This window comes from Lissotriton helveticus, chromosome 3_2, assembly GCF_964261635.1.
Source record: "Lissotriton helveticus chromosome 3_2, aLisHel1.1, whole genome shotgun sequence".
Taxonomy (NCBI): Eukaryota; Metazoa; Chordata; class Amphibia; order Caudata; family Salamandridae; genus Lissotriton; species Lissotriton helveticus.
Genome location: NC_136062.1, coordinates 181,972,711 through 181,999,871, shown reverse-complemented (window position 1 = coordinate 181,999,871; position 27,161 = coordinate 181,972,711). Strand labels below are relative to the sequence as shown.

The 27,161-nt window shown below is 49.9% G+C and overlaps 1 protein-coding gene across 1 annotated transcript in view; it reads right to left on the bottom strand.

Moving 5' to 3' along the window:
* The window catches only part of TRIP4 (thyroid hormone receptor interactor 4), a 624,053-nt gene that overhangs the window by 491,288 nt on the left and 105,604 nt on the right, over positions 1-27,161 (bottom strand). The window contains exons 4-5 of the mRNA XM_078685000.1: positions 25,830-26,051; positions 24,098-24,176 (exon numbers count right to left, since the gene is read on the bottom strand). Of these exons, the coding sequence (XP_078541126.1) occupies positions 24,098-24,176; positions 25,830-26,051 (301 nt within the window). The remainder of the gene's footprint in view (positions 1-24,097; positions 24,177-25,829; positions 26,052-27,161) is intronic.

The following is a 27,161-nucleotide window of genomic DNA, read 5'->3' as shown; positions in this document are numbered from 1 at the left end:
ATATCCCTAAGGATAAAGATCGGTCCTATGATCATAGAAACCTAAGTAAGATTGTGCCTCCCTACAAAGATGGGGATGACATCCACAAATGGATAACTGCTTTGGAGAGGGCTTGCAAAGTACAGCAGGTACCCCAAAGTCAGTGGGCAGCAATCTTGTGGCTCTCCTTTTCAGAAAAAGGTAGAGATAAGCTCCTCACAGTTAGTGACCAGAAGAAAGATTATACCAAGCCTCAAGAAAAAGGTGGGGATAAATCAAAAGACAAGTGATGAGGATGCTAAAAACTACTCAGCCCTGAAGAGTGCTCTAATTGATGGGTTTGGCTTAACCACTGAGCAATATAGGTTGTTGTTCAGGGATACCCAGAAGACACAGACTCAGGACTGGAGTGATTTAGTAAATTGTGCTACTAAGGCTCTGGAGGGCTGGTTATTGGGCAGCAAAGTACAGGACTTTACAGGATTGTATAATTTGATTATGAGGGAGCAGATCCTTAATAATTGTCAGAACCAGCTTCTCCATCAACACCTAGTGGACTCTGATCTGACTTCTCCCCAAGAATTGGGTAAGAGGGCAGACAAATGGGTCAGAACCAGGATTAGGCCTAAAAATCAGGGCGGTGACCAGAAGAAAGATTCTACCAAGCCTCAAGAAAAAGGTGGGGATAAATCAAAAGACAAGTCCTCCACAGGGCCCCAAAACTCCAATGGTGGGGGTGGGTCCCAAAACACTTCTTCTAACCAAAAGAAACCTTATTGCCATGTATGTAAACAGCGTGGCCACTGGAAGACTGAACAGCCTGGTCACTGGAAGACTGACAGTAGTTGCCCAAAGGCCAACAATAAGGAAAACATTCCACCAAGTAATACTCCCAGACCTCCTATTACTATTAGTAGTAATCCCCCAGGTGGTGGGAGTGCCCCCAAAAATGTGGCTGGGTATACTTGGGGAACTCAGGTGGACTCTGGCCTAACCAGGTCCTCTAACAAAGAAACTATAGTCTGTGAAGATGGCATGGGGTTTGCCAACTTTTCTGCTTGCCCCAACACTTTGGGTAAGTACAGACAGGAGCCCATCATCAATGGCCAGAAAGTTGAAGCCTATAGAGACACAGGGGCTAGCATCACTATGGTGACTAACAGTGTAGTCCCCTCAGGACAACGTTTACCTGGGTTCACCTATCAGCTGACCAACATTGATGGAGTACAGAAAGATCATCCCATGGCAGTAGTTAATATCAGCTGGGGAGGTGTCACTGGCCCAAAGAGAGTAGCAGTGTCTACAAACTTGCCTGTAGATTGTCTACTAGGAAATGATGTAGAGATATCAGCCTGGGCTGGGGTAGAACAAGAAACCCATTCCAAAATGGTAGGCCTCCCAGAAAAGGTTAGTGGGGCTGTGATGGCCACAGCCCCAGCTCAAGCAGAATTCCTTCCTAAAGAGGTTGGCAGGGCTGTGATGGTCACAGCCCAAACTCAAACAGATGTTTGTGTTGTGAAGCCTGAAACTATGGATCACTCCACTCAGACCGAGAGTATCGGGGAGGAAGAAAAGTCTCCCTCCCACCAGACATTAGGTGAGAGTCAGCCTCCTCAGGGAACTGACCCTACCCCTTGTGAAGGAACTGTCCCAGAGGTAGTCAGGCCTAGCCTGGCAGGACCCCTGATGTCAGTGGACCCTTCCAAGGTGAGACCCAATCTGGAGCAGGTAACTTGCCCCTTTGATGGTCTAGGCACTAGAAAAACCTTAGTAACAATGCTCACACTTTCCAAACTGGATTATGGAAATGCTTTGTATATAGGGCTTCAAAAACAGTTACTACTAAAGCTCCAACACCTCCAGAATGCGGCGGCAAGGTTTGTTGTGGACATACCTAGATTTGAGCCGGTGGCTCATAGACTTAACAGTCTCTATTGGCTAACAATAGAAAAGAAAAGCCAGTTCAAGTCAGCATGCTTAGCCTATAAGGCTTTACATGGATCAGGGCCCCTTTTTTGAAGCAAAACTTAAGACACTATGATCCACAGAGAACCCACAGGTCCAGTAGCGCCATAAGGGTTGTTTGGACTGATACAGGGTGCCCACTAGAATAGTGGACATCACATATCAGGCCAACTTCTCACACTGTTGTGGAGGCATATCCCTTCTAAGGGCTTTATAGAAATGTGTAATGTGATGGCGCCCTTCCCCACATCCGACGAGACCATCCTTTGCCACAATCCCTAGCTTGGCGTAATGGAGGAACTGTGCGGGTCCAACTCAAAAAGTGTCTTGTGCATCTTGGAAGGATATAACCCCCCACACCCCCGGGTAAAGGTCACCCGCTTCCAGACAGCCCCCTTATCTCCACTGCTCCCTAGATATGTTAGAGTCAATATTTCAGAAGAGTGCTAGGTCCCAGAATTTCAATACACTTCTGAAGGGTGCCCTGCGGATCACTTTCTGGACCACCTTTTCCCACATCCATGCTGTATGAGTATGAATAATCAGATATGGAAGCGTGTGCTCTGACCTCCCCCCGCATCAGGAACTGTGGCAAGATGTCACTCCTGTGCTCATAGCCGAGTCGCTTTTCCCAATTATCAGAGTCCCTGAGCCAGTGGGCGGCTTGTTGCAGGTTAGCCGCATAGTAGTAGAATTATACATCTGGCACTGCTAGTCCCCCCTCTTCCAGGTCTCTATTCAGCATTGTGAGTGCCACCTTGCTGTGTTTACCCACCCACAAAAGAGTCACCAGCAGTCCATCAAACAGCGAAAAAAGCCATCCGGCAGTGGGTACAGGGAATCGTGTATGGGATATAAGCTTCACGGAATGAAAACCATTCTTGCAATGGCTGTCCTACCCATGACAGATAAGGAGAGTTTATTTAAAAATTGAATGGAGTACTTCAGGCCAGTCAGCACTATATCCACATTCTGAAGCCAGTGCTGGTTTTCAGTATGAGTGAGCCAAATCCCTAAATATCCAAATCCTTCCAATTCCCATCAAAGTCCTATGTTCGGCAACTGATGTAGCTGCCTCCCGACCAACCCTCCTAAGGGGAACACTAAGGATTTGCGGGCGTTCATTTTCAAACCTGAGACCTCACCAAAAGCATCCAAGAGATTTAGTAACAGGGGAACAGACTCCCCAGGTGACTGCACACATACAAAAGCATTGTCTGCATACAGCGGCACTATGGGATTGGTATTCCCCACCTAAATCTCCCAGGGTGACAACTCTGAGCGCAGAAGCAACGTAAGCGGTTTGACTGCTAAGGCGAACAGTAGGGGCAAGAGTGGGCAACCCTGCAGAGTGCCTCTCCCTACCAACCAGGAGTCAGAGCGTTCGCCTTCAACCCTAACGCGTATAGAGAATGCAGTGTACAAGAGTTGTTTCCAAGCACAAAACATAGGGCCAAACCCCATGCCCCTTAGCACTGCCATCAAAAGTGTTAATTGCACCGCATTGAATGCCTTTCCGAGGTCCAGGGAAACTAGAGCTCTCTCCTCCCCATCTACTACGGCATCATGTAGCACGAGTCAGCCTTCGGTGATAATGCGTAGTACTATGGGCCTGCATGAAGCCACATTGGTCCTCATGAACCAAGTCTCTGACCACCCCGCCCAATTGTGTCCCCAATTGTTTGCATAAAACCTTGAGGTCGGTGTTGAGCATAGTTAGGGGTCTGTACGCAGGTGGATTCTCTGGGTACACTCCTGGTTTCAACACCAAACACACCACCCCTTCTCGCATAGTGGATGGTAAAAAGTCCCTTTCTCTTGCCTCTAAATAGACCTTCAACAATTTCTCCTTAAAGTCGAGGAGTAGGCATGAAAGAATTCCGCAGGGAATCCATCACCACCGGGGGCCTTAGACCTGTTCAATGCTTTAATAGTCACACCCACCTCTTCTGCGGTCAATTCTTTCTCAATTTCTAACATATCCTCCCTTTTCAATTTGGGCAGCTCCACCCTCGTAAGGAACCTGTTCCGCTTACCCTCCATGTCATGTGGCCCAGCCTGGCAGACCACTTTAAATTGATCCAATAGGGTCATCAAAATATCTAGCCATTGGGTTAGTAGGAGTCACCATCCCTTCTGTATAAACGTAATAGGGGGCTATCTCAGTTTCCCACCGGAGAAGCCATGCCAGGAGCCTGACGGATTTATCACTCTCCCTATGCAACAACTTCCGGTAGACTTTTAGGTCAGTTTTATTCAGTGTATCCTATAGAAAGCAATCCTATCTATGGACCGCTAGCATGTCTGCACAGGCCCCCGCCGTAGACACTTCTTGTTTCTGAAGATCCACTAACTTGTCTTCCCGGGTCTTCAAATCCGCTATTAGCTTCCTGCGCACCCCACAAATAGTAGTGATGATGCCCCGTATCACTGCCTCCCAATCGACCACCCTAGTAGCCAAGGTCCCCCAATTATTGGTGTTGTAATGGTCTAGAGCAGTCCGCAGTTCCCCACCGCATGTGGCGTCCGTAAGTAAATCAGCAGGCATACGCCATGTTTGACTTCCATTCAACCTCTCCTCCAAGTCCAACACTAGTGAAAGAAAACATTGGAATTGAGAAAGCTCCAGGTCGTCTAGCAGTGGGGCACCTGGCTTTATCTCACCAGGCACGGGGTAGAGAGAGTAAAAAACCCACAAAAAAAAGTTACGATTCAATATCCAGGATCTGTTTGTAAAGTCATTCTAAAAGATATTGATCAGTATGCAGATGATGAAGTGTGGACTGGGGCATCATAAATGTAAGCCTTGAGGTGAGTCTCTCTACTCAGCAGTGGTGTCCTGAGGTTTGGGGACCAGGGAAGATTCCAGAGTCTGTAAAGTTACCAAGGAGGGAGGGGGCCACTGATACAACTTGGAGAAAAGAAGACTGACCAGAATGTAATGATCACAAGCTTAAAAGCCTTTGTGCCAACACTGGTGGGCAGGGTATATTAGTGATTTCTTCCACTCTACTAGAAAGCAAGGAAAAATTGTACAAACTACATTCAGAAAGATGGCAGAAAAAGCTATGCCTTTTGGAGCTTTGAGATACACCCAATGGAGAATCTAGCTAAATTGAGAACGGGCACTTGCAGGGATATTGCATCGATCAAGTCAGACATGTAGAGCATTAATCAGGGAATGAAGTTAGCTGAAATTCAACTGCAAACCCTGTCAGAAGCATACCAAATCAACTATCTAGACGCTCAAAATAAAGCCTTCATAGTTCAGAGTGAAAACCTTGAAAAATGGTCCAGATGAAAAAACACCTAAGTCCGCAACCTATGAAAGGGGTCAGAAGAACATGTTTTTCAGTAACGCTCTTTCTGGCGGATAATCTAACCGCAGATTCCTCACCTTGTGAATATACCCAGGCTCCAGAGTGGATACTGGGAAGTTATTTCAGCAATACCCTTGAATATTGGTAGATGGCGTCGTAATGCTCTGGTCAGAACGGTCCCGCCCAGGATGTGATGTAGGGGTCCCTAATAGTCATCACCTCCCTGTGTTGTCATCAGTTTCTTTCTGATATTTGTCTGCATCTTAGGAAGTGGCGCCATAGCATTCAGATTTTGCAGATCTTGGAGATGGAATCTTATCAGAATAGACTAGAAGAGTCCATTTCACACAATGGGGAGGAGGGTAGGCTGTGAGAAATCTGTAGTTTGAATATCAAACAGAAAGAGCCTTACCAAAGGTATGTAACTTGTTCTTATGATGGATACCTCTAACCCCAGATTCCTCACCTTGGAAATGGATATCAAAGCAGTACCACCCCAGGTAGTGGCTCAGACCAGGAACTCCTGAAGGACAGATTAGGCAAAAAGCCCCATCTGCCAGACCTGGCTATTCAGGCGGTAGTGTTTCTTCATCATGAACACTGTGTCCACATAACAGACTGGCAGATATCTAAGACTGGCTTCCCACATACCAGTGCAGTTGTACCAGCCTTTGCTCTGATAGAATGAGTGCATAGCCCTCTTGAAGTCTGTTTCTTGGCCAGTACGTAGCAGAGTTTGATACACAGGAAAATCCACCTAGATATGGTTCTCTTCTGCACAGTTTCTCCCTTCTGCACTTTAGAGAACTCCACAAAGACCTGATCGTCCACCCGATTGTCCTTGGTAACAATTAATGTAAATGCTCAGGGGGGTCTTTAGGTCTAGGCAATGAAGTCACTTGTCATCTATAGATGAAAGAGGCAGGGAAGAACAAGATGACAGGGTAATGGACTGTCATGTGGAAAAGCATGACATCTTTTAGTAGAAATGCCACGTTAATGCTGAGCACTAACTTGTCCAGGAAGAAGGTAGTATATGGGTGCTGTATAGACAGTGCTGGTCATTCACTCACGCGACATGCTAACATTATTGCTAAGAGAAATGCTGTCTTTAAGGTGAGCAATCAAGAGATGGCTGCTGTGCATTGGCTCAAATGAAGTGCTCATCAGAAAACTGAGTACCAGTTTGAGGTCTCACTAAGGCAACACAAATAACGTTGGCAGGAACATATGGGTCTGTCATTTTAGAAAACACATCACAACAGGTTGATGGCTGATTGGCAGGGGAGGTTCCTCCTTTAGGGTGGAGGAGCATTGCCCCACCTGCTACGAGCACAGCAGCTAACGTAAATTAATGAAATAGTCCTTACTATTTTATTATAAAGTGTCACTGTTTCAGCTTGAGTACGACAGTGGGGCAATGCGTAATGTTTGGCAGCAGGTATGACTTGCTTAAAGCTTCAAGTGTTTATGTCAGATTGGGCGGCTGTCTTGCAATGGCCAGCCCGACAAGCGCACTTCAGACATCACTAATCCAAGCTGTTTTAAACAGCCAGGCACATTGCAGACACGCCCCCAGTCTCAAAAGGAGTAATGGGTTTGCCTGCTCCAACCAATCCTGATGCTTCTCTCATGCTGAAAACACCATGATAGCACCTCCAGGATTGGTAAGGTTTGTTGGCTGGCCTGAAGCAAGTTAACCCCCTTCCCTTTCTCTAGAGTGGAACTGAATAAAGCTATTGGCTGCTTTCAGTCAGAATCTACACTCTCACTATCACAATGTGACTGAGAACCAGATGGGAGTATCTGCCAGTGTTGGCATTGCCACAACATCCTGTGAAGCGCTCAATCACCTTCCGATTGAGTTCTCATTCTGCTGATGTGTATATGTACTTAAAATTACATCAACCGACGACTCCTAGCTTTGCAGTCTTATGCCGCCCAGCAGGCCTGAATGAATTCCCTCTACCTTGGCTATCCGGTTTCAGGTATAAAGGGAAAGTAACCCCGATAGCCCAGGGTTCAGAGTCGGGTTAAAGTAGACACTGCAAGTGCACAGTGCCAACTATGCCATTAAATATAGTGCAGGCCAACTCTCTGCAGCACCAGTAATTCACAGCTGAACCTTATAAATATAAGAAAAAAACAAGATGCAACACAAGTATCCCAGGCCGCATCGCAGCGGAGGATTTCTTCTTTCTTGATCACCCATACGTTGAGTTTGAACCGAGTAGCACCAGTCTTTATGCAACGACAGAGCTCTGGAACAGAGGCTGAAGGCCCTGCGAGTTTCTCACAGTGCATGTCAGTGTCAAAAACATGTTCAGAATACATAGCCATACAATCCTTGGCCTCTCTACAGAGACAGCACAGGGCAATGGTTACATATTCCAGTTGTAATTGTGATTCTGTGCAAATGGATGTGATGGGGCACCCACCATGGAGGTACACAGTCTTTAAAATAAAGACATATCGAAAGTAAAAGAAAATGCAGTGCTCACTTGCTACTTAAAAGTCATCCCTAACTTTTATGGCCCACCACCATCAAATGTGACTAGCTCCCACTGCCGATCGGCAGAAAAGGCTGAAAGACCTGATAAATAACCTATACCTGTCACCATAGTAAGAGACAGCACCACAGCAAGATCTTGCTGAGCTAATGATAAACTAACATCATATCTTATCTTTCAGACAGCTGTGCTGGTAAAGGTTGGTTATTTTGGAAATAACACCAGACAGCAAACTTCTCCCAGAGTTCCGTACTGATCACTTTAGTTGAGGGGCGGCTGGCTGCCAAGATAACACTCACTACTTCAAATGCCATCTATTGTCACTTCTCAGTCTCCAAGCATGGAGGTGTAGGTTGTGCAGGCTCAGGTACAGGATCCAGCGACAGGAAGTCCAGATTCAGAAATACATGCTCAAGTTCAGAATTTTAGAGTGCCACACTATTGAAGCCCAGTCTGAAGCCACTAGGATGACTTGGGCCCGGTCATTCCTAATCTTCATAACTTTTTGCTGGAGAGGTAGTAGTTGGGAAAGCGTACAGGAGTCCAAAGCTTCAATCCCAGCAAGACACAGCTTGGCAAATTCAAGAGCGCAAAGGTCTGGACACTGAGCATTCTTGGTGGGAGTGAAAAGATCGAGCCAGGGCTCTACCTATTATTGGAAGATGCCCTGTGCCCCCTCTGAGTGCAGTCAACAGTCGGGATCTGCTAGGCAACATAGGCTGAATTGGGCAATTTAAAGATCCATTCAGGTACTGCATGCTCTGTGAAATGTCCTGATCCCATTTCCAGAGGTCCACGACCCCACGCTTCACTGTGTTGTTTGCAGTGCAACACAGCAGTGGTTCTGTCCGTGAGAACCAGCATTCATTCTCTCTTGATGGATGCGAATAAGACTTTTAATACCAAGCAAATCTCCTGCAACTAAAAGACGTTTGAGTGGAAGTGAGTTTCCGCGAGCGATATGAGGCCTCTGATCTCTACCTCTCCCAGATCAAGGCCCCAATTGAACAATATTGCATCTGTCACAACCGTTAGTTCGGGGGTGAGGGGTAGGGAAAGGGGTCTGTCACCTGTCCAATTACAGTCCAGCCACCACTACTGAAGATCTTTGGCAGTCTTCTCCAACATCTGGCCCAAGGAAACTTCAGATCCGACTGCAGGGTTCACTTGCACCAGCTGTTGAGGACAACAAGCGGAATGCAGAAAGGAAAGAAGCCTCAGAGCTGCTCTCTCGGAGACCCAAGCCAAGGGTCAAAACATCCGGATCATAACCTGAACATCTTGAACTCGTTGCCCATATCCAGGAAGGATAAAACGAAGGGGAGACTCAGTGAAGGAGTTAGTGTGACTTTGGCACATTGATGGAAAACCCCAGCAATGTCAACAGGTTGGCTGCTGTCTGAAGGTAGTCCTCAACTGTTTGAGTGGTAACAGCCTTCAGCAACCAGTTCATGAGGTATAGGAAGCCTGGCATTCCCAACCACTAAAGGCAGACAGAGACCACCACCATCACTTTAGTGTACATCCGAGGCGCACTGGTAATGCTGAAGTGGAGCACTGAGAAATTAAAGTGCTTGTGGCCTATCTGAAACCGCAAGGTAACACTTGTGGGACTGCAGGACTGGGATGTGGACATAGGCTTCCAGTAGATCCAACACCACCATCCAGTCTCCTGGATCTAGGCCAGACAGAACTTGTGGCACGGGAGAGCATCTTGACCGTGTCCTTCTTGAGGAGGTTTAGAGGGTGAAGACCATGGAAAGGGAAGAGGCCTCCAGCAACTGGAAATATTAGAGGTACAACCAGTCCCAACTTCTGACGTTGGAACCATCTATATGGATTCCTTGTTTAAGAGGGCATGAAGTCCCCCCTTGCAAAATTGACAAGTTGCCCTCTGGGAGGCATCGTGGTGTGGGAGGCATGTCTGGCGGGATGGAGAGAAAAGGAAGGGTGCGTCTGTTTCGTACGATGTAGTGCACCTATCAGTCTGATGTGATGCTCTGCTTTCTGTGGAGGTAAAAGGAGAAATTACCTTATACTGGGAGACTGTGCGCAGCGGAGGGCAAATTAAATTGGTTTTGCGACAGCTGCAGGGGAGGGCCTGTACTCTGGCAGCTCGATCCCTTGCTTGAATGCCCTGGGAAGTCTGCTGTTGCTAAAGCAAACTTTGACTTGACCTCAGCTGGAACCCTTTCTAAAGCCTCAAAAGGTGCAAAATGTTTGATGAACTGCCACATATAGGATGTGCTAGTCCAAGCAAGCACTCTATTGTTTGCTTTCCTTGAAGCATTTCAAGGTTGAACCCGACTTGTCTCCAAAGAGATGTGTGCCATCAAATAGCATGTACATAAGGGATTGTTGTTTGTCACTCAAGAACCCTAAAAGGGGTATCAGTCTTAGCACTCGCCCTGGAATCAGAGATGACCCCAGAATGGACCTGAGGGGCACAGTTGTTGTCGAGGACTGATCTGACACCTGTGAACTAACTGGAGGCCCCATCAGATCAGTATGGCCCGGAGACGGTCCAGAAGGACATAGCAGGGTATATAACAACTGTAGCATGGCCTCTCTAAAGGTATCTTCATTATTGTATCTGGATGTCAAGCACACAAATGACATAAGAAGCTAGAGTGCCGTTAACTGAGCATTCCAGTTTGAAGCGGATCTGGTGCCAGCTTCTCCTGGAACAGGTGTGGAAAGCAGATAAATGTGAGATATTCCTGGATAAGAAGAATCAAAGGCTTCATAACCGCTATCACAGTTTAGCTCGAAGAGGGGGCCGAAAAAAGATCTCATCACCTTAAACACCTTTTCAAATCATATTTTTGTTTTCTCTGGAAATGGCAGGGGTAGCTCTGGCTTATTGAGAAGGGATGAGTGTCTTATGCTGAAGGACATGTTTGTGAAGGGTAACATAAGGACTTTTAAAGAATGTAAAAGACAATTCAAGGCAGAGGAGTATGATCAGATGCAATACTTACAGCTGAGGCAATGGGTACTACACCTAAAAAGCAGTAGCATCCAACCTCTAATGAAGTTGCATGAACCCTGGGCAAGGCCTTTGAGGTGTACTACAGGTGAGATGCTTGGGAAGTGATTAAAGGTCCTTTATAGACAGCTTTCATATAAATTACTGAACTATTCCTAACACCACAGTCTTTACACCAGATGTACTTGGAAGTTCAAGAAGAATGCTGGATGTGTGGCGAGGAGACTGGAAAAATGAAACATTTGGCGAGAGTACGACGTATCAAACATTTTGTAAGAAATCCTCTAGCAAGTGGGGGTGGTATTAGTATACCTTTATCAGTCGAACAGGAGTTGGTCATACTATGGCTTCAGCCCACAAATGGGGAATGCATTAGGGCCCACAGGATGGTCTTAGCTCACATGCTGGCAGTGGCCAAAGAGGCAAGCTGCTGTAAATTGGAAACAACAGATACCACTAAACATGTCGATGTGGTTCCAGGGTCAATGCATACACTGGCATTGGAGAAGCTCACCTATGACTTGAAACAGCAAGGGAAACAATTCAATAAAATATGGGATCAATTGGTCAGAGCAATGTAATTTATTTCAGGGCTTGATCTGAGAAAAGGTGCTAGGAGGGGGAACAATGAAAGGGAAATGAGACTACTCACACTCAGATGTAATTCGGAAGGGGATGTTTTTGTTGTTATGCCTTGTCTTGGTCTGACAAATGTGACATTGTGCTATGTATTGAACTGTACATTTCTAATACAATGTTCAAAAGTTTAAATCATTTAGAAAAAAATTAAATGCAGCATTAAGTGAATGAATGAATGAATGAATGAATAAAATATTTAATAAAGCGCATGGTGGCCGAACGGCTTCCTGGCGCTGGGGACCTGATCAAAACACAGCAGAGGGAACCCAAAGAGGTTTAGGAAGGGAATGCCTGGGAGAAAAGAAAAGTTTTAAGAGCTTTGCGGAAATGAGTGTAGATGGGAATGGAATGGATAGAGAGAGGAAGACTATTCCAGAACTGGGGGGCCAGGACTGAGAACCGGGTGCCTCCCGTTCTGGATTTGCGGAAGCGAGGAATATGAAGAAGAGAAAGAGAAGAAGAGCGGAGAGTGCGGACCGGGGCATGAGAAGAAATAAGAGAAGTGATGAACAAGGGTGCGGAACGGAAATGAGCCAGAAAAGCTAGACAGGACAATTTGAAAAAGGATCTGAAGTGGACTGGAAGCCAGTGAAGAGATTTGAGAACTGGGGTGATGTGGGAGGATTTGGGGAGGGAAACGATAAGACGAGCAGCTTGGTTTTGAATGGCCTGTAGACGGCGGAATTCGTAAGCAGGTATGCCCACGTACAGGCCATTCCCATAGTCAAGGCGAGAGATGACAAGGGCCATGACTATGGATTTAAGTGCATCGGTAGAAAAAAAACGAGAGATTTTCCGGATTAAACGAAGAGAGAGAAAGCAAGACGACACGACGGCGCTAATCTGACTGTGCATAGATAAGTCATGACTGACTTTAATGCCAAGAGTGCGGACAGAGGAAGCGGGCACCGGGGGGGACCAAAAGAAAGGGGCCAATGTGCAGAGGACCAAGGATTGGAGGGGCCACCAGTGAGAATAAGTTCCGTCTTGTCTGGATTGAGCTTCAAATGGTTGGCGCTCATCCAATCAGAAATAAAAACTAAAGTGGAGCAAAACTTAGGAAGAGAATCAGGGGTGGAGGAAAGGTCAAAGACGAGCTGGAGGTCATCTGCGTAGTTGTACACAGAGACCCCCAGCTCAAGAAGGGAGGTGATGAGGGGGTGAATATAAAGATTGAAAAGGAGAGGGGAAAGAGAGGAACCTTGGGGGACACCACAGGTGACTGGGCGGGAAGGAGCAGAGAAACCGGGGAGATGGACAGCCTGGGACCTATCCCGCAGGAAGGACGTCAGCCAGGAAAAGGCTGCGCCCCGAATGCCCGCTGCGCTGACACGGTCGAGAAGGATGGAATGGTCGACCGTGTCAAACGCAGCGGACAAATCGAGAAGGACCAGGGCTTGAGGGAGGTTGGAATCGGCCTTCCCCTTGAGCTCGTCCAAGACTGCGAGGACCACCATCTCCGTGGAGTGACCCGGGCAGAATCCCGCCTGATGGGATGCAAGGAGGCCATTCTCCTCTATATAAGTGGAGAGGCAGGAAGTAACATGAGCTCCAAGGATCTTGGCGAGATAGGGAAGAAGAGAAAGGGGGCGGAAATTGGAAGGAAGAGAAGGGTCTAGACCGGTTTTTTTAGAATAGGGAGGACTATAGCGGATTTGAAGGAGGAAGGGACAGATCCAAAGGCCAAAGAGGAGTTAAGAAGAGCAAGAGGAGGAGCAGGGCAGTTGGTAAAAAGAGTTTTAAGAATGCGTGCTGGCGCGCAATCCGCGGGAGAGCCGGACTTGATCTTAACCAAAAGATTCAGAAATAAATCGGTGGAGATGGGAGGAAAAAGGGAGAAAGAAGAGGAGGGACAAGTAGGGGGACAAGTGGGACGGGGTTGAGGTACTGTAGGAATGTTGGCTTTGATCTTCACGATCTTGTCGATAAAAAAATCGTTAAGTGAGGAGCAGAGGGACTGTGAGGGAACTAAATTAGGGGTGGAGCGATCAGAGAAGGCAAGATTGTGGACCAGAGAGAAGATTTCACGGGGTTTGTTAGCCGCGAGAGCTACTCTCTCAGTGAAATATGCGGTTTTAGCCGCTAAGATCGCTTTTTTATATTCAGTGAGGAGTGATTTGTATTTGATGCGCAAGGAGGGGCAATAGTTCCGTCTCCAGTGGCGTTCCGACTGCCTAAGGTCGAGTTTAAGAGTTTTAAGTTCTGGAGAGAACCATTTGTTCGCATCATTTTTTTTGCAAAAACAATTTTTATTGGCGTTTCAGAGAGAGACATTCAAGATACTGGTCATTGTTTACATGCACACTGAAGAGTGTAGGAAGATGAGTCTTTTCTGAGAACATACCATTTAGAAAAACAATCCCACAACCGGTCCCTCCCTGGATCCCACCCCCCTAGTCAGTGTGCCAGTGTCCTCCGTCCAACAGTTAATGCTCCACAATCCCTCCCTCCTTCCGGGCAATTGAAGGGGAGGTAGATGATGCTTCCCAGTGGGGGGCCTGAACCCTCACAACCTTTGTCGTTATTCATGGCAGGTGTGTGTCGTATCCGGAACAGGGAACCTCACCCCTACAGCCCCCTATGGCGTCGGCGCCTCACTATCCTCCTCCCGGTCGCCCTCAGGGAGTCGCAGCTCGGCCACAAGGGCCTCCCACGCTCTGGCTGTGTCCAGTGCCCTGTCAGTATCTAGTCGCCTGGCCTGTCGCAGCTGCAGTGCGCCCTCTGCCGTAGCCCACCTCTCCAGTGTAGATCGCCAGCGCAAGTAGCTGGGGCCCTGGCTGGATTTCCAGTGCATGGTAATTTCCCGTTTGGCCAATATCAGGCCCAAATCGATGAATTTGCTGGTGACGCGGGTGCGGGGGGTATGAGGGAACCACAACAGCAAGCACACGCCCATATCTGCTCCAATATTCCGATCCGTGACAGCATTCAGGCAGGCCATCACCGCCTCCCAGTAATCGGTCAGCTTCACACACGCCCAGAACATATGGGCGAAATCCGCCTCCTCCATTCCACATCTAGGGCAGAGCGAAGGCGCGCCCTCAAAGTACTGCGAGATCTTGACCGGTGTCAGGTAAGCTCGGTGAAGAGAGAAGAATTGGATCATCTGGAACCTGGCATTCCTCGTGCCTTTCCATGCACGCCGCAAAAGCTGCGGCCAAGTTGTGTCGGGAATCGGTCGACCAATATCCGCTTCCCATTTGGCTCTCAGTCCGTCCAGGGGCTGCAGCGTCGCCGACGACAGCCTCCGGTATAGACAGGTGACGGCCTTGTAAGTACCAGCCGCCATAACCACATACTGACAACTCTCAGACGTGGGCGGTTCAGAGAGGCCCTTCCTCCAGTGGCGCTGGATGCTAGCCACGAGCGAGGCGTGCAACAGGTAATCCCCCCTCGGGAGGTCGTAGACATCACGCAGCTCCTGGAATGACAGCAGCGATCCCTCCTTGTACAGATCACCGACCATTTGCAGGCCTAGGTCCTCCCAGGTCGCCAAAGCTGACCAATCCCCTCCATGCGGGAAGGCAGTGCACATCCCCAGTGGGATTTCCGGGGCATATGGGCGAGCGACGCCGGCTCGTCTATGGCATCGCAGCCAGCAATTGCGGATCGTCCGTTCCTCGCTGGAGAGTAGGGAAAGGTCCAGCTTCTGGGCCAGTATAACGAAGGACATGACATGTCTCGGAAGGAAGCCGCCTGCAGCCCCCTCCGGGCCTCTGAATTCAAGAGCCACTTCCTGAGTAAGCCATTGCAGCTGGGCCGCTAAGTAGTACCATTCAAAGTCAGGGGCGGCTAGTCCCCCGTCCGACCTAGGGCGCATCAGTGTGGTCAGCGCTACTCGCCTCCTGCCCGCACCCCAAAGGAACTCGGTGACCAAGGATCGCAATCTGGCGAACACGGAAGCCGGGATCCAGACTGGTAGAGTGCGAAACAAATATAAGAGGCGGGGCAGCGCCACCATTTTGAGTAACGCCACTCGCCCCGCGATCGCCAGCGGTAGCGTCCGCCAAAACCCCATACAGCCTCGCAGGTTCCGGATCGCTCTCTCGATGTTACCCTCCAAGAGGTCCAATTGGGACCGGTATATACGCGTACCCAGATAAGGGAGGCAGTGAAATTCCCACCGCAGCTCATCCTCTGGTTGGGAGTCGTCCGCTCCTGACCCTAGCGGGAAGAGGCATGACTTCTTCCAATTGACCCTTAGTCCCGAAAGGTGGCCGAAATCCGATAACAGGCGTCTAGCCCCGCGTAGGGCGGCGTCCGCATCGGCCAGAAACAGTAGGCAATCGTCAGCGTAAAGGGAGATATAGTGCGTGTCGCCTCTTAGCTGTAAGCCCTCATATGCCTGACCCAGACGGGCGTGAGCTGCCAATGGCTCTATAGCTAACGCAAACAGGAGAGGGGACAAGGAACAGCCCTGTCTAGTTCCACGTTCTACCCTGTAAGGGGCCGAAATAGTGGCCCCAGTCTTGACTCGGGCTGTGGCCGCAGCATAGAGCAAGGAGGTCCATTTCACATATCGCTCACCCAGGCCGAAGGTCTCCAGTACGCGAAGCAAGTACGGCCATTCGACGCTGTCAAATGCTTTCTCAATATCAGTTGACAGAACAGCGGGTCCTGGCAGGCCGTCAACATAGCCCTCCATGACCCGAAGCAGTCGTCGCACACAGGTAGCGGTAGTGCGCTGGGGGATAAACCCTGCCTGGTCCCGGTGTACCAATGCTCGCATGTGGGGCAGCAATCGCGTCGCAAGAACCCTGCTCAATATTTTATAGTCCGTTGTGAGCATGGACAAGGGTCTGTAGGCCGAGCGTGAGGTGGCGTCGCCGTCCCGCTTCAGTAAGGGAATCACCAAAGCTTCCCGGGTCGACGAGGGGAGAGTCCCCGTGTCCCACGCCTCTCGGTACACCACAAGCAAGCGCGGCACCAACACGTCAGCATAAGCTGCATAAAACTCGATCGGTATCCCATCTGTACCGGGAGTCTTCCGGCGAGCCATCTGTTTAATGGCCACCCGAATCTCACCTTCAGAGATGTCACCGCCCAGTGTGGCCACATGGTCAGGGTCTAGTCGGGGGAGCTGCGCCACCCGGAGGAACTCGTCCAAGTCCTCTAGCATACACGGTGTCGCACTCTTATAAAGGTGCGCGTAGTATGTGAAAAACTGGTCATTAATCTCCGATTGGGAGTAAACCTCAGTCCCTTCCGGTGTAGCGATAGCCACAATCGGGGTGCCACGAGTTCCTGGAGAGGCCAGCCAAGCCAGGAGCGAACCCACTTTGTCGCGCTCAGCATGAGCTCGAATCAGGAACTCTTTATAATCAAAGCAGCGCAGCTTTTCCATCACTGCCGCCACGGCCTCCCGCGCCGATGAAACCGCCTCGCGAGCTTCCGGGGCTGCGTGGAAGCGCCTCTCCTCCTCACGCAAGCGATCCTCGCTCTTCGTGAGGTCCCGCAAGAGAGTTTTCCGGACTCCCGCCGTGGCCGATATGCATAGACCCCGAACCACCGCCTTAAAAGCGTCCCATTCCAGCGCTCTACTAGAAGCCGTGCCCGCGTTATCGCCAAAGTAGCCCTCCACCCCGATACCTACTTCTGTTCGAAATACCGGGTCCTCAAGCGCCAGCGGGTTCAATCGCCACGTCGGTATAGCTTGGCGTTGCCGCGTCCAGTGGAACGTTACCAGACAAGGGTTATGGTCAGAAATTGTCTTGGCCAGGTACTCACTATGACGGACCAGGCACTGAACATCTGGCGTGCAGAGAATGCTGTCAAGGCGAACATGAAGCTCGTGCGGAGGGGAATAGAACGAGAAGTCTTTCTCCGTTGGGTGTTGGGTACGCCACGCATCAACCAGGCCCCAGCCACTCTGCCATGCTCGCCTACTCTGCGCTAGCCTGTGCGCCGCTGCCTGCGCCAGAGGAGGGTGAGACCTGTCCATCCCCACATCAAGGACCGAATTAAAGTCCCCCCCTAATATGACTGCATTGGCTAATACAGACGCCAGCTTCCCTGAAAGACGCGCAAAAAAGGCAGGTTGGTCTACATTGGGGGCGTATATACAACAGAGTGTGACATCCCTCCCGTCCAATCGGCCCTGTACAGCCACGAACCTCCCCTCAGGGTCAAGCACCGTCTGCAGCGGCTGAAAGGGGACCCCCGCCCGCACCCAGATCAGGACCCCTCTCGCAAATGCCGAGTAGCTCGTGTGAAACAGCTGACCCCGCCACCTGCGCTGTAAAGCCCGCCCTTCGCAGTGGTCAACATGCGTCTCTTGCAGAAAGGCTATGTGTACCCCCCTACGGACAAGATAGGCATGCACCTTGTGGCGTTTCAGCATGGAGTTCAGTCCCCGTACATTCCAGGTCACACATTTGAGGTCAGGTATGGTCCCCATTCACAACAGTAAAAGTAGCTCCGTCGATAACCCAGAGTCTGGACACACTGACATCACCCCCAATCCAACCCCAGAACATCACCCAACAACCCCCTGACCCACCCATCCCCAGAACAGGCCCTAAACAGCAGAGTCCCATCCAAATGTCAATAACCTCAGTTGAAACGTCTCCGGTAACTACCAGAGTCCCACAATAGGTGTGAGGAGGAGGGGCGGCTTGTCGCTACCTCCAATAGGGCGTGAGCGAACCGTGTCCCCTGGCCAGCCCTCCCTATCGTGTCCTCGATGCCCCATATCCCCGCTACCGTAGTGGTCTAGATCGCCAGCAGCGGGAGGGAATCCCCCCAGCACCCCGTAACAACCCAACACTCCCAGCCACGTGCCTCCGCCCCAGTCCCAACCCAATTGTCCCACAGCAAATACGATACCAGCAGGACAGGTCCCGAAGGTCACTCATCCAATAAATCATCAGCCGTCCCAGGCGTGACCGAAGGTAGTCCCTTATCACCAACACTCGATTCCTCCGACACTGCTTCCTCCGAGCCCATTTTGGAGCCCGTCTCCGCTGCAGAGAGCACCGCCACCGCCTTGGAGATGTTTGAAACCGCCTGAAGGGCCTCCCTGCGTTCTAACTCGGTTTGCGAGACAGAAGGTGTTCCAGCCTTCGGCGGTCTCCTCCTGGGTCTCCGGGATCGCCTGGATTGTTGCGGCTTCCTCCGTTGTTCGTCAGATGCAGGGGGACCATCCGTCCCAGCTTTATAGAGCTCCAACCAGTCCCACACTTCATCTGGAGAGTCATAGAAAGAAGATTTACCATCCATCATAATCCTCAGACGCGCAGGAAACAGAAGCGAGTAGCGGATGCCCTCCTCCCGTAATGCTCTCTTGACTGCCAGAAATGTGGAGCGTTGCCTCTGCACCTCTAGGGAGTAATCCGGGTAAATAGAGACCTGAGCGTTGTCCACCCGGTAGGGCCCCAGTGCTCTCGCCCTCTGCAGGATAAGATCACGGTCCCTGAAGTGCAACAAGCGCGCTACCACTGGGCGTGGTGGCCTGCCCTCCGCTGGGGGTCGAGCTGGCACCCGATGGGCGCGCTCCAACGTGTAAAACTGGGTCAGGCCCTCCGGCGCCACCACGCTGCGCAGCCAGGGCTCCAGGTAGCCTACCATGTCAGTCCCCTCGATTTTCTCCGGCAGGCCAACCACGCGGATGTTGTTGCGGCGATTGCGCCCTTCCGCGTCCTCCGCTCTCTGCTCCAGGAGGTGTACCCTGCGCTGCAGCTCCCCTATGGCAACCTCGTTCGCCTTGGTCGTCGGTTCCAGCACGTCCAGACGGCCTTCAGTCTGCTTGACCCGGTCCGCTTGCTTGCCGTGGTCCGCTCTCAAAAGTCCCAGGCCCGTGGACACTTGGCCGATATCCAGACGCAGGGCCTCCCTGGTGTCTGCGATGGCCTGTAGAATCTGCTCCAGTTGGCCTTGAGGCAGGCCCGACGGCGGCCCCTCACTCACGGCAGAGCTCTGGCTGCTCGCCGCCCCCTCCTCCACGTCCGTCGGGGGCTTCCGAGGGCGCCCCATGGTTCACAAGGCCCCACTACTCCCCTCCTCCCGGAGGGCACAGAGTGCGCAGAAGGATTCCCGGTAGTTCCTCACCGCAGCCCAGCACTTTTCAGCCAGGGGTTCAGGCGATCAAAGCATGTGTATCCCCTCCAGGCGGGCAAGCCGTGTCTCAAAGCAAAGCAAAAGGGGGGCCAGTCCCAGTATATAGTCAGCCAGCACCAGTCCCGGGAGTTAAGGCTCCCAGTGCAGAGGATTCCCCAGTAGATCAGCCCCCAGGTCTACAGCTCCCAGCAGAGCGTTCCCGGTCGAGATACCTCAGTGGCCCCCCCCAGTGTCGGAGCCCCGGAGCATCTACCGAGTAAGGCAGGCAGGAGGAGTGGGGGGAACGTCACCAACCAGCAAATGCCCCCTCCTGGGGGTAGGCCGCGGATCTGAGAGCCCCCGCCAGCACCAGCGCTGGTCCGATCAGTTCTCCGGGGGGGGGTCCCACCAGCTGCCGCCGCCCCTGCACCACCGCGTCCGTCCGACAAGGTCCCTGCGGTTTTGCCGCCAAGCCGGCCTGCGCGGGCGGCAGAGGCCGAGCAGCCCGCACCGCAGGTCAGCCGCTCGCACACGCGAGGCCGGGGATCCCGCTGGGCGCCCAGGCCGCCCACAATGGCTGGCGCTGTGTCAAGGCCTCCTCGGTCAGCGCGCCACTCTCCGCAGAATTGGGGCCAGCGATGGCCCTCCTAAACCCAGGCAGGGGTACAGGTGAGCGCTCGGCAGCGGGCGCCTCCGGCGGGTCCCGGTCGCCGGTTGTCGTCCGCGACCCCAGGCCGCCCGGTAGATGTCCAGGTCCGGGGGCGCGAAACTCTAGGTCCCCGGCTCCACCTCACCGGTGCAGGCCTCCAGATGGCACGTCGGCTCGCGTCGCGTCCCCGGCTCTGGGAGCTCCGCTCAGGGCACCGGATCGCCGACAGGCAGCCCCAGACCCCGTACACTGGCAACGGGCGCCTGAAAGCAGGGCAGAGGCAGGATAATCACAGGAGAAGTAGCGGGCCGGCCGGAGCTCGCTCAAGCTGCGACCACCATCTTCAAGCGGCAAGCCACGCCCCCTCCATTTGTTCGCATCATATGGGCGAACCGCCTTGATCTTTCGGAGCGGAGCAACTAGATCGCACGAAGAGGAAAGCCATGTGCCGATTGCACTAACCTGGGATTCAAGAGGAAGGTTAGTGAGGTTAGGAGCAGAGGAGGCCAAGGTGAGCGAGAGGGAGTCAAGGTCGGTCCGATTCCAATTGCGAGCTAAGATGTTTTTCGGAAGGGGGGACTTGTCGACCGCTCCCAGATGGATAGAGAAGGAGATGGTAAAATGATCCGACCAAACGCAAGGGGAAGTTAGAGGGAGTGAAACAATGGGACGTGAGGACCAAATTTGGTCCAAGATGTGACCCTGGGCATGAGTAGGGACTGAGACATGGGATGTGAAGTTAAGACAATGAAGAGTGTCCGAAAAATCTTTCGAGGGGAGGTCTTCCTTAGGGTCGCCCGGCCAATAATTAAAGTCGCCGAGCAGAAGGACGGAGGAGTTGTTGACCACGAGAGTGGCCATAAGGTCCTGAAGGGAGGCTACAAAGGAAGGCATAGATTGAGGGGGACGGAAGACAAGGACAACAGTAAGGGGGACAGAAAGATTAAGAGAGCGAGCCACAAGGTAGTCCACATTGGGTATGGGAGGGTGGTTAAGAAGTTGAAATTTGAGGGTCGACCGAATGATCATCGCCACCCCTCCCCCCACCTTACCGTCCGGGCGATCAGCCCGGAGGGCATAATGGGTGTCAGGGAGAATGGCTAGGAGGTCGGGAAGAGAATCGGCAGTGAACCAAGTTTCGGTCAGAAATAGGAAGTCCGGGGAATCAGTGGTCAAGAGGTTAAAGAGAGCTGTCTGATGTTTGACAGCAGAGCGGGTGTTAAGCAGTAAAGCAGAAGCTACAGTAGGGACAGGAGCGATGGGAGAACGAAGGACAAAAAGGGGGTCTGAAACAGTTGGAGTAGGACTAGAGACAACCGGAGTCGGGTGAAGAGGGGAAGAGACAAGAATACCAAGTGTGTCAAGGTGTTGCAAGAGTGAAGGTGGGGGAGGGGAGACAGCGGTGAGAGCAATAAGTTGGGCTGAAGTGTACACCAGGGAAAGGGCAGGGTACATGGCCCCTGGTCCCGGCCCGTCGCGGACGGGCGCAGACGGGCTTGCCTTAGGCGCGCCTTCGGCGCGCAAACGGCGCGCCCGCTGCGCCCGTCCGCTGCGCGTACGGGGGAGACACATGATTTGTGGTGGCGTTCAGGGCGTGGCCTAGCGGAGGTGGGCGTGGCTAAGGGGCGGCTCGCTGGTGGCGGCGAGCGAAGGAAGCCTGACCCGCTGCAGCGTCAACCTCGGCTGCGCGGGGGGCCACGAGGCAGGAGACAGGTCCCTGAAGGGGACAGAGGTAAGTTTTAAAATATGAGGCAAAATAAGAGCAGGAAAGGTTTAAAATGCAGGGCTTCGCTGGTCTGGGCTCCCGCGGAAGGCAGGGGAGGAACAGGTGAGTTGAGCTAGTAATCAGCTCCTCCCTATAAGGAAAAGTGGGCGTGGCCTAGCGGAGGTGGGCGTGGCTAAGGGGCGGCGAGCGAAGGAAGCCTGACCCGCTGCAGCGTCAACCTCGGAAGCGCGGGGGGCCACGAGGCAGGAGACAGGTCCCTGAAGGGGACAGAGGTAAGTTTTAAAATATGAGGCAAAATAAGAGCAGGAAAGGTTTAAAATGCAGGGCTTCGCTGGTCTGGGCTCCCGCGGAAGGCAGGGGAGGAACAGGTGTACGGAAATCAACGAGAAAGCACCTCTTCACGTTGATGTACTTTCAGCTCAAAATCAATAATTTACTTAGAAAGATGGTATAAGGGTAACAGACTACACATTCCACAACCAAAATGGAACAATTAAGCCTTTGTCATGCATTTCAACTGTTCCACTGGTTGACCTCTTTCAACTACGATGGAGCGGTCTATCACTCTCAATGTTTTAAGCGAAGTACACTAGTCTACTCTTCTTGTCACTAGAAACTTTATTTACAACGTAAATAAAAAAAGAAACACACAAGAAATAAAAAAGAAATTCAGGACTTCAAGTGGAACTCCCAGGAAGAAGCATGTTAAGTAAAAGGGTGAAAATAAAAAATTACTTGCATAGCCAGCAGCTAAAGCTGACACCTGCTGAATTTTCACCAGCATCCCACTGCTCTTTGTTATTGGTGTCACGCAGAGGTCTAGCGTAAGGTGGCGCAAGCAGAGGTGCAGTATGAAGCATGGCTTAGAAAGCTAGCTCACACTGCCACACAATGGCCCTCCTCCACCATTTTAGAGCATGTTGTGGAGATGCTGGTGGTTGGACAACTTAAAGCTCTGCCGTCATACCTCCTTGCCTCTTTGTCTCACGTTGCCTGCTGCCACTTTTACTCTGGCTCAAATCAGCTGAGCTAAACACCATGCCATCCTGTCACAAGCAGGCAGGGAAAGAAAAGAGAACAGAAGCTTTCTCCTGGCTGCTATAACCTGCTTGTGACTGCAACTGGCAATGTTGTGTCTCTAGACTCTTCTCATCCAGAATGAGAAAGAAGCTGCAAGGTGGATAACATGGCCTCAAATTGATGGCCTCTGTGGTAACTTTCTCCTTCTCAGTCTAATTCTACTCTGCACAATTACAAGAATGCCAGGTTTGCAGCATCCACATTTCGTGGGTATGGGAGGACCAGGCCTGATTTTAATGGCTGGAAATTTTGGCTGGTAAAAATACTTGGGGAATGGGCTACAGTGCAGCCTGATCCCAGTCTTAAACCCCTGACAAATCTGTACGATGGCATTGAGGACCCTATACAGCTCACCGTTGCCATGTGGCACCTTCGTCTTACCCCACCTTACCCTTCTTACCCCTGAAGCCCCTTCCCCTTGTAGGACTCCTGGAGATATTTACTACCTGCAGACAGCAGGTGGTAAATATCTGCATTAGATCCATGGAGCAGGGAATTCTGTGCAGAATTCTGTCTGGTAATTCCTGGTTCACCCGTACATTTCATATTCCATGTGGTGTGACTTGTAGTTGCTGTGACTGAATGCCTGATATTTTGTCCAGTATCAGAAATTTTGGCAACGTGGAATTTCTGCATGCAAAAGTAATCAGGTTCTATGTGTAAGAGTGACCTGAAACAGACACTTTAAGTGGCAATGAAGGAGATGCCAGAAACTACATCCCAGCCGAACTGCTACACAAAAGTAGAATCAACAGCATATAGGTTAAAAAGAGAAATTTCTCCAACACTGCCAGAGAGAAAGTAGAAAACAATGAGGAAGGGTAGGAGCATTAGGAGGTTAGGAGTCAGACCGATGAGATGCACACAGAAAGAGTGACAGTAGTGTGCACAGGAAATAAAATGGGACGTGTCAGCGACTCCTTTCAGAACTGCATGGACAAGAACTCTCTGGGTAGAGAGGTGCTGTGCAGAACAGGTTAGGGATAAAAGTAATTCCCTTCCTGACGAGTCCCAGAAAATAGAGCTGGGATGTATGCCAGTGAAACATGGATAAGCAACAACCATGGAATCAGCAGAAGTAGCACAAAGAGAAAATGCGGAACTCTGCAAGGGGGCAGACAAAGACCCAGAAGCATGCCAGACTAGCCTGAAAAAGTTACATGCAGTAGGGGAACATGTCTAAGATGTCATAGGAGTAACACACACCTGTCAGGAGCTTCTTAAGCAGCTTCTGACTCTTGTTGGAGTCCCGTTGCAAAATGTCTTGCTCTTCTTTCGTGCACACCTGGGAAAATAAACAAGAAGAGAAATTATACTCCAGTGGCTCTAAAGACCCTGACCACTGAAGAGAAGTCTCCATCACAAGCGCACTCGGAGATGTGTACCTCTCCTGCCCTACTATAAGCCTTGCTATTTCATAGTGTACTCTTTCACTTGTGGCCCCAATGTTTGTTTGTATATGCTTTATTTCAACAACTGGTGTCTAAAAGCTGTAAAAAAACGTTTATAAAAGAAAAAAAGGAAGATGCAAGATAACGTATAATTTAGCAACATAATCAAAGTGGTGCATACGAGCAATCCATAAAAGTACACTGTTATACCCACAATAGAGGATACAATTTTCAAACGCTATATGATACTTGTGGCCCCAATGACCACTTATACAGTAAATGCATTCCTTGGTGCACTCCTTCCCTGCAACAGTGAACAAAGTTAAGTGCAGAGACAGCAGAAAGAGGATAAACAACGTTGGAAAACTGGGGTAAATATATGTTTCAGCTAAACAAATACAAGTAGTAGTCAATAAAACATCAAATGTAAGAACCTGAATAAGACTTAGAGGAAGACATAGGACAGCAAGGTTTTTGAAGATATTACTTAAGAAATGATGGGGGGATGGGGGTTCAAACAGATGAAGAGTATTTGCACTTTGCTCAAATCTCAGTGCTAAAAATCAGATCTTTTATTTTGGAAAAAAAAGTCTAAAGCAAAAGAATGTTTCAGTACTAGGCAGCTGCAATACTGTTGTAGTTGGTTCTAATGGTCTGGATCTAACCTGGATCTATTTTATTTCTTTCAATTTGGGACCACTCCTCTGGATTCCCTTTTCAACCAACAACTTACTCCCCTTCTGATGGGTTCCCTTCTCTTTAGCCTTTAACACTCATCTTTCATTTGCTTTCTGCTCACAGTTTGAGGTTTTACCTGTTCACTTCGTACAGGTGGGCACTCCACCCACAGGGCCCACATTAACACTCGGCCCTATGATCTTCCATCCTAACCAATATAATCTTACTCCCTGGAGTCTCCCGTGTTTTCAAACACCTTACTTTTGTTATTCTCCATTGCACTAGCTTGGAAAAAGACATCTGATTACCATAGCTCACATTACTGGATCAAATAATTGCCCAACTGACTTCCAGCATTGTGATTTGTAAGCCAAAATGCAGGATGGTAGTTCCACAGATGCCAGCACAAGAGGCCGGGGTTCAAAATTCCTAAAAATAGCCACTGAGAGGGCACACTACAGGAGTGAAGGGCTGCTCAACACTACTCTACCAAGGTACACAGCATGTTCTAGAGTGCGAGAAAGCATGTTTGATTCATGAACAAAAGCATTTGGTTTGAAATGAGATATCTAACCCCTGGGAACTTCCATAAACAACTCATTTATACCAGGAAAGCAAAAGATGGACATTATATATTTCATTGTGCAATAACTTGTGAGTTAAGAGTTAACGAAGTACAAAATCCACAAGTTTCTGGATCTGATACCCTTATATTCAGCTAACTATTCCATCACCTTCTAATTCCTGAGACTGCAGTGCACAGACACCAGAACAAAAAAAAAACAGACAGGCTGCATTAAAGGGTGCACACTTTGCATGTCAGAGTAGAGCAGATCCCTTCTGATAGTAGAAAGTAGCCTGACACTTACCAATGTGCCACAAAAAAGGCAGGGCCCAGATCCTTCTTGTTCGCAGACAATGCGGCCACAGGCCAAGCAGTTGTTGATGAGTCGGTGCTTCTGTGCGAGACACTCACAGGGGTGACGACCCGGAATCAGCACTGCCAGTTTGTCCTGCCCCTCCTTTGTGTACAAGTTGACAAATTTGGCCTTCTTCTTAGAAGATGATCCACCACTGCTGCTCTCCTGAGCCTGGTGTAAGAAACACAAGTGACTCAGTTACTAAACACCTACAGTGTAGTCAAGGCTCATCCAATAAAGCTGTAGGCTGAGAGGGAATACAGTACAGGTCATTCGTATATATGGGTGATGTGCAGCCATTCACTAACATCTCTTCATACCACGATAATAGAACAGATATTATGATGGAGGCCTCTGAGACTGCATGAAAGAGTGAGATTAGGACTACAATAACAATACTGAAAAGCAAAATCAGGATAATATGGAAATGATAGCCATGATATAGCCCGTAGATTCGATATGCACAATGTTACAACTAAAAACATATTGCAAATTGTCAACCTACTTCTTGCAGATTTATAAAAGTTTAGAAATGCCTTCTTGGGCAGCAGCTGAATTGCAGGTACCTTGTTAATGTGTTATGTTTAAATGGTGCATCTGCATGCTAGGGCTCCGTTACTCTCTAGAAAGTAACCCTTCAATGACCCAATGTGTTGTTATGAAAGTCTAGTAGCAGAGTTGTCATTTTAGATTAATTTATTAGTCTTAGTTGCAAATTAGAATATTCATAGTAGGCTCTTGGTTTAGTCCACAGTATAACCATGAAGATAGCCCCACCAGGAGCAGCCTCCCTGCTGCTCACTCCATACTCCACTTACACTCCTCACCTCACAGGAACCCCAAACTTTCAGTTGCATCATCACCACTCCAACATTCCACACAGCACATCTACACTGGCTGAACAGCAAGGGCCAAAGCAGCAGGGAAGATGCATAGATGAATATACGGGATACAACACAGTGCCCTTGCTGAACTGATCTTCTAGAAAATATTCAAACCCGGCAACAAATTCTACATCTTTGGAACTATTTATGGATCTGTTCTTGTCGTAGATGCAGAGAAAAATACAGACAGACTGCATTTTGAGTATCAAAGATATTCTTAACGGAGACTAAGATGTGAAAACCTGGATTACAAACACTTTAGATAACGTTCCATCAATTTCACCGTCTTTCACTCTACACGTGGATCAAAGTCCTCTCAATGAGTCACTCTAAATGGGAAACAATGTTTATACAGACAAGAATCCTCAAACACAGACAAAAATGTCAAGCATTGGCA